General features: G+C 36.3%; 1 protein-coding gene across 1 annotated transcript; it reads left to right on the top strand.

Moving 5' to 3' along the window:
• The first annotated feature begins 225 nt into the window (after nt 1-225).
• Nucleotides 226-7208, top strand: LOC128232390 (uncharacterized). The gene is made up of 6 exons (XM_052945907.1): nt 226-524; nt 908-1047; nt 3611-3696; nt 4116-4222; nt 5482-5641; nt 6635-7208. Exons 1-6 carry the CDS (start codon nt 294-296, stop codon nt 6649-6651), a joined length of 741 nt encoding a protein of 246 aa, XP_052801867.1. The 5' UTR covers nt 226-293; the 3' UTR covers nt 6652-7208.
• The last annotated feature ends 173 nt before the right edge of the window (nt 7209-7381 follow it).

Genomic DNA, 7381 nt, shown 5'->3' with positions numbered 1-7381 from the left:
AGTTAGTAATGAGGATTTTGGCCACATCATTCCATCTTCAACAGCTGCCTTTGTATTACATACGTCATTAGATTGATGCACGCGTTTATATACATGTAATGCATAAGCTAATATACCACACCTAGGACACTTGAACATGATCGATTTGGTATATTACGTTGCAGTTAACGATTGCATAGATTCTTGGGCGATAAGCAGCTGTGCGGTTTGGATGCCCACAAGTTTTATGATAAGTTTCAGCTATTATATATTAAGGACATAATTTACTGTTAAGTGATCGGCGTTTAACAACTATGGATAGTACAATTGTGATATGTTGCATACTAGCTATCGGGGCTATGTGCGAAGCCATCCGGTTGAATCAAGGATATGGTCACGCCAGGCCCTTATTCCTTCATGATCACCCGGGGGCAAGGCCCATAAACATTAACCCGGACCTGTGTACACCGGAAGTCGCGCCTTTGGGATGTTGGAGAGTCCCGAACGAAGCGGATACTATGAATATTGAAATTTTTAAAAATCAAGTAAGCTCTGATATATAAGTCGGTCGTCGTCTTCGTCATCAATTATCATCATCATCATCATCATCATCATCATCATCATCATCATCATCATCATCATCATCTTCATCATCATCATCATCATCATCATCATCATCCTTATCATCATTATCATCCTCATCATCATCAACAGCAGCAGCAGCAGCTACATCCATTTCATTGTGTCAAAAACGTAGTTGAGTTCTCGGAATGTTGACAATGTTGGTCATATGCAAATAAAACCATTTATATTAAAGACTATTTGAACAAACTGGCTGCGGTTCCAAAGGTTCCCCAATCTTCAAATAATTGATCAGCCCCTTGTTTAAGCCACGAGGTGTCAACCGTATTTGTCAAATACCTTTCAGACCTCTGGCACAGAACTGACGTTGCTGTGGATTCTTGACGGTATAGGCTACTACCGGGAAAACATTTTAAATGCATACCATAGCCAGTTACGGTGGACATTACATGACGACGACTCCGTGACCGTTGGTTTCAAATACAGGTAGGAAACTATTTCAACAGTATTTTAGCAAACTCACTGTTACCTTAAACATAATTTGATATATCATACCACAGTACAGACACATATTCTTGGTGCATGCGTACCTTACATCATGATGATGTCAGAAAAACCTACACTCACACTTGGTTTATCATGGTTATTGTAAATATATAAACTCATAAAAAGGTATGTTTAACACAAAATATACCAAAACTAAAATAGTGAACCTAATCTTGTTATAAGGCACTTAATTTGTTTCGGGAAATAAGGCCAGAACGTATGTCTATTTAGAGATCCCCCAATCTTTTAAATGAGAAAATGACAACGGTACCGCTGAACAGCTCTCATTCCTTAATCGGCTTACTTTTCACAAACATGTACGTCTTCAGGTAAGCAATGACGTGAATTCAACGTGGTTCTCACATGGTCATCACGGGCCAAAACCGATGTAAACATACAAGCAAATGACGTTGTTTTATAAATGACTTTTTGACACAAAATATAGAAAAGTATTTCTTACCATATTAAATACTATGCTATCTTCTTCTTCTACACATGTGAACTTTTTGAGATTTGATTACAATTTAACTATGCAATCCTTGGCTAAGCCTTTAACTCGACGGAATTTGTAGAACGATGCAACGCTGTGTGCGCCGTGGTTCTTTGTTTTGTATGCACTTCACAGGAATGCGTAATATAAAAAAACTCGGACATTCGTTAAAAGTTTTTTTATAACTGTCATGTAACGAAAGTTTTGGTAAATTGTCTTTTAATTCTAGCAATAAATATCGAGCTTTCAAAAAATGTTGTTGTTCACGTGAATGGTTTATATGCTGATGCTAACCTGAACTTCTTTTCAGTAAAAAAAGAAATTTTGTCACAGTTGAGACAATAATTTAAACCATAAAACTAAAAGAAAATAAGCATATTACGATAAATTTGAAATGCCTACCGATTAAATATAGTTTGCTTTATCTATCTGAGAAGAGTTCACGTTGACATAGTATGAACTTGAGTGAAGCATTTTAAAAACAAAATTGGCGCTAGTCGAACTTGCCAGAACGTAGTCCTTACTGCGTGCCTGTCAGGCATTTACTGCGTCTCACACGTTCTAACACGTTCTTACTGCACGTATCTTTACGCGCGCACTACGTTCAATGCGTTCTTTGTACGTTCTGACTACGACCAGGATAATTGCACAACGCGCTTACCTAGTGCTCATCACGTCTTCCTTACGTTCGTATGATTAGATTTTAATTGTAAATGTTATCGAGGGGGAATTACCGTGTTCGATTTATAACTGGCTTATTTTTCATTCATATACAATGTTGGTTTAAAATGAAGTTGTAAGAGGGTACCATCCCGTATTTATACATGATCACTGTTCAGAACCAGGACAAGGTAAGAACATAATACAAAATTTGTCTAAGACGTGTTAAGCCCCGAAAAAAAGGTATTTACAACCGAACAAGGTCTTCTAAAACGTGGCATGAACGTACCATAGTCGTATTAAAACTGTGGAGAGTTGTGGTGAGAACTCCATTGATGTAGCAAGAATGCAAAGACAACATAGAGAAAACGCGATGAGTACGCCGTTCAATATTTCCCGTCCAGTATCACGCTCGCACTACATCAATCAATTACCTACACAGTTTTCGTTACTACGTCCATGCCGTCGTTAAAACATTCTTACCACGTCCTGATTCGACCACGTCTTTACTACATTTTCTTTAACGTGATCAAAGTCCAACCACCTCCTTCACGTCCATTTAGACCATAACAAGTCGTTGCTACAACGCCAATTATTTGCAATAATTTACTTGTAGCATTTTAGTCACTGAATTTTATTTTATAAGAATACATATATATTTTTGCAATATTCAAATGTACATTGCATATTAATTTTACAATGTTCTTTTGTTCGTTACGTATCCACCACGTTACAAGTACATACTTTAGATATTTATCTTTAATGCATGTCGCCCTAAGCGCATTTTGTTGTTAAAACGTCTTATTTCTAAATGCGGCGGTCCAGCATGGAAAAAGGTAATGTAATATTAACTTATTAATAGCCTTGTGACGGTCACGTGGTAGATACTGACCAAAAGATACTGATAAAACATTATTCTGGTTCTGACAAGCGTCGAGGATACACCTCTGTTAGGATTTCCTATCAAAATTACAAAATATATGAACATTTTAAACAAGTGAAAAGGAATTGTTACCACTGTTATTCATTATTATCACAATCAAATAAAACACTTAAAACTTGTATGCTGTTTCACTTGGATACTTTCGAAGTGAGCGTTGGACAGCTAATAGTTATAACAATATTGCTTCATAGTCGACTAAGACTTCGTGACTAACCGTGTATTCCGGACATTACTTTTACTACTATTACTTTTAAAACCCGTGACACGACCAGTTTTTCATCCTGTCATCATCGTTATAGGTGTCTTCTGCGTCCCTTCTTTGTTGACTAAGTTCTGACTGCGTCCTGCCAGATTTTTGTTGACGTAGTGGGAACGTGGCCTAGTGTGATTTTGGCAACTATTAATTACAGGGAAGGAAAAGAGCCCGGCGCCCCGTGTATGCAGGTTGAATTGGAAGGGAATCTGACCCGCGGAGACCATGCCATAATTGACTTAGGTTTGTAAGTTTTAAAAAGAATATCAATTTGTTTTAAAGGAAACCGATATCCCGAAAATGACATTTCTAGCAATTATCAGTAAACACATTCAAACGCACATTGCAGTCGAGTTTAAACCTCAAACGGCCTTTTAAGCAACAACGATCGCTAATACGCACATACAGATAAACGAGTACACAGGCTAATAAGAAATCAACCTCTCAATCTCACAGGCGAATGTGAAACGCCCTTTAAAAATCGCGTACAGTTCTAGTTCACACGAACACCCATTGACATGTCAATATACATAAATCAGCATACGCATGACTTACTATTCAAGATGTTTATATATTTTCTTAAGTAGTTTTGACGAATACAAAACTGGTACAACCGTTATACGCATATCAATTAAAAACCTTATATATTATGCGCATTTCAGACTTGACGTTTCCAGAACCATTAGGCCACATGACACCACGCTATTGGCTCATGTCAGACCATCCTGATGACTACGTGCTCTTGTTTAGTTGTATCAATCCTGCACAGGTCAGTGTCAAGTGAAATACATGGTCAAGTATATTATGAATGCTCTTTATAAATTCACAATTTTAACGCTGTTTTCACTTTCATGAACGTTCTTCGGTATTTCTACATTTCTTGGCCAAATATTACCGCTGAAACAAAAGCGTATGGCTGCTGAAAGTGGTTAACATTTCGTTACCGTCTATGAACGATCTGGATCGAGCCGAGACTGAACTTTTTTCTATATTGGAAGAAGCTTTACACCAAAATATATATATCAGACTAAATGTTTAAGAATTCAAATACAAAAACAGGGTTAGAATTTGTTAATCCTAAGTTTAAGAATTCAAATACAAAAAAACAGGTTAAGAATTTTTGAACCCCAAGACCAAAGATGAAACCATTCAATGAATAGAAAGTCCGATTCGTCGTATGTTAATGGCGGTGGTACGACTTAATTCCAGTCATTCACCCATGTTCCTTAAAGGGGAGTGGGCACCCCCTGGATGATACTTGATATTTTATTGGTACTACAAGTCGTAGACAACGTGTGCTACGGACGGTGGTAAATGGAAGTCCTTGTGACCCACTCCATTACCTTCCACTGCACTTGTTGCTAGAAAACAACAGTGGAAACAAGGCATGAAACATGAATTCCTATTTATACACCAGGTCCCAACCAGAAAAGGGCTAACACCTGAAACCGGGTTTCACCTTCGCTAAATTTTTTTTCATCAATATTTCAATCGGCGTGTGTTTCCGCCTTTAGTACACGAACGCATTTCTAACGTTTGACCGACCTGATCCTCCCCTTGTTCTAGTAGAGAAGTGAATCGAATAAAAATTATATCCTTATATTCACTCTGCCATTAGCATCCTTAGGTTCAGCTGAAGGACCCTTCTTTTTTCAGTCCGCTACGCAGAGGCCTACATAAGCTTAGTTGGTAACCGCGATTGAGTTAAATTTAGCTGATACTTCAATGGGATTTCAAATTTGAACAATGTTATGGAATACAAAGAGTTACGCATTTCTTTCCTCACAAGCCGTAATAGCTCAGTAGTTAGAGTGGACGACTTTGAAAGTACAAAAAAACTTCTGCGTTGTATGTTACAGTCACATCATCGCCCATATAATTTTTGTTTTAAATAATTAAGCCACAAATAACAGTTATGCAAAACCAGCAATTGTACAATAACATTTAAACAGTTAGCATGTTAGATCGTGCGCATTGTGCATATTTGAATCCTTCTAGAAATCCTCGGTTTTGTTATTTGTATGACAGGTCCAAAACCGCGTGTGTTACGGACGTTGGTATGCAGAAGTCTTTGTGACATCTGATCCACCGGACCATCCACCCATGCACCTCATAGTAGAAGAACTATACCGGAAGTTGGGTCTCACCCTCGATAATCCCGGGTTTCGGTTTATTAACACTGGCCATGGTAAAACACTTTTTTGCAAATGTAATATAAACGTAGAACCAAACAAGTGCCGTTGCCTAAATACCGTAACTAATTTTCAGTATGTTGACATTATTTTTGAAGACAAATATATGAAATATTCGCAGCTTTGATAACTTTTTATACCTCGGATCGGTGGAACGTTTAGTAAATATGTTGAATGTATGTTTGTTTAAATTTCTCATGTCACCAAAATAAACAGTTTGCTTTAACATTTATTCATAACAAAATATATTTTTACAATTAAGTTATGTCAGATTTTAATTCAAAATTCAAAATATTTTGCCTGACTTGCCTGCGGGCACATTAAGGTTTCCATCTCAGTTATTTTCATCACTTTTAAGTGCATTATCAACACAAACGTCTATACGAAATGTTTATAAGAGCATATAAAGCATTTCAGCCGAACCGATTAAATTAGAATTAAACACATCCATCTTATTCATAAACTTTTTAGGCCGAGCGAAATTGATTTTTTGCTCTTCTCATATTGGCAAATTCAAAATATGAAATAGAGCGAGCGAACAAAAAAATAGCACTTCTAAATTAAGTTTTAAAAGGAGCGAGCGAATGTTAACATATATGTTGTTTGAAACATAGTTAATATTTTAAATGAAAGTGTTGAACGTTAATTACTTTCATAATTATCGTATTGTCTGTTTGTTTCTCTATGTGACTGCATAACTGATTGAAATGCACCCTCGTGCTGCATCAGCTGTGGCCGACGATACACGACATAACGCGACTTCCTTGGGAGTGACCTGCCCACTCTCGCGATACCCCATGTTTAGTGTTGAATAACTGTTTCAGTCTCCCCGACACTGTCAGAAATATATAGTATTAATTTGCGGAGTCTGTTTCAACACTGGTACGCAATTTATCATATTTGAGGTTGCTGTTTCCATCAATTCGTCGAGTTTTATGCTAATGCTATTTCTTTTACCAAAACCATTCTCTTTATGTGTCTCTTTACAGCCTGCCCAGAGGAGTAATAAACCCGGAGCTTTGAGAACCTTTTAAGGAATAACGCCGAGTCATAACCAGATTTGCTTTTGTCTAAATCATGACTCTTTGTGTCATTGAATGAAGCGATATCTTTGGTATTTCTTTGCTTCATGACACTAACTATTTTACGCTGTTTTTTTCATACAGACGAACATATATTTACGAGATGTAATTAATTATTAACGTGGTTTAAGTTTAGTTGTGTGTATTCATATCTAAAATTGCGTATATTTTTAAGAAATTTCAAATAACGGTTTTATTATGTTCCCATTCAGAAAATTGGTATTTCGTGTCATCATTATGCTTTTTGTTTTGTATGTGCTAGCATTATGGTATTTAAAATAATAAGCATAGATTTATGTATAATAAACATGATATGAAACATGCAATTGATCAGTTAAATATTTCTTTATTTATTTTATTCATTTCGTTTATGATTTTAATTTATCAGAATGATTATGATAAGTATTTGTCACAATTTGTATGCTGTTTGTAAACGTGAGTCTATGACCTTATCGTAAATAAATGTTCCATTCTGTTCTGATCTATTTGTTATATTTTATTTATTTAAAACACGTCGCTTTCTTTGTCTTCGGACTGTCAGTTAAAAGATAACAATTCACTCAATTTTCTGAAAAAACTTCCTGTGAAAAGAAGGCGTCTCAAGTTGAACATACTTTTCACTAACATAACAATGTTTTCCGTATGCTTTGTTGC

Source organism: Mya arenaria, chromosome 4 (genome assembly GCF_026914265.1).
Source record: "Mya arenaria isolate MELC-2E11 chromosome 4, ASM2691426v1".
NCBI lineage: Eukaryota > Metazoa > Mollusca > Bivalvia > Myida > Myidae > Mya > Mya arenaria.
This window is presented reverse-complemented; position numbering and strand designations above follow the sequence as displayed.

Coding starts and splice junctions, on each gene's coding strand:
- LOC128232390 (XM_052945907.1), top strand. CDS start 294: ATGGATAGTACAATTGTGATATGTTGCATACTAGCTATCGGGGCTATG. Junction 1,048..3,610: donor ACCGTTGGTTTCAAATACAG/GTAGGAAACTAT, acceptor TATTAATTACAG/GGAAGGAAAAGAGCCCGGCG. Junction 3,697..4,115: donor CCATGCCATAATTGACTTAG/GTTTGTAAGTTT, acceptor TGCGCATTTCAG/ACTTGACGTTTCCAGAACCA.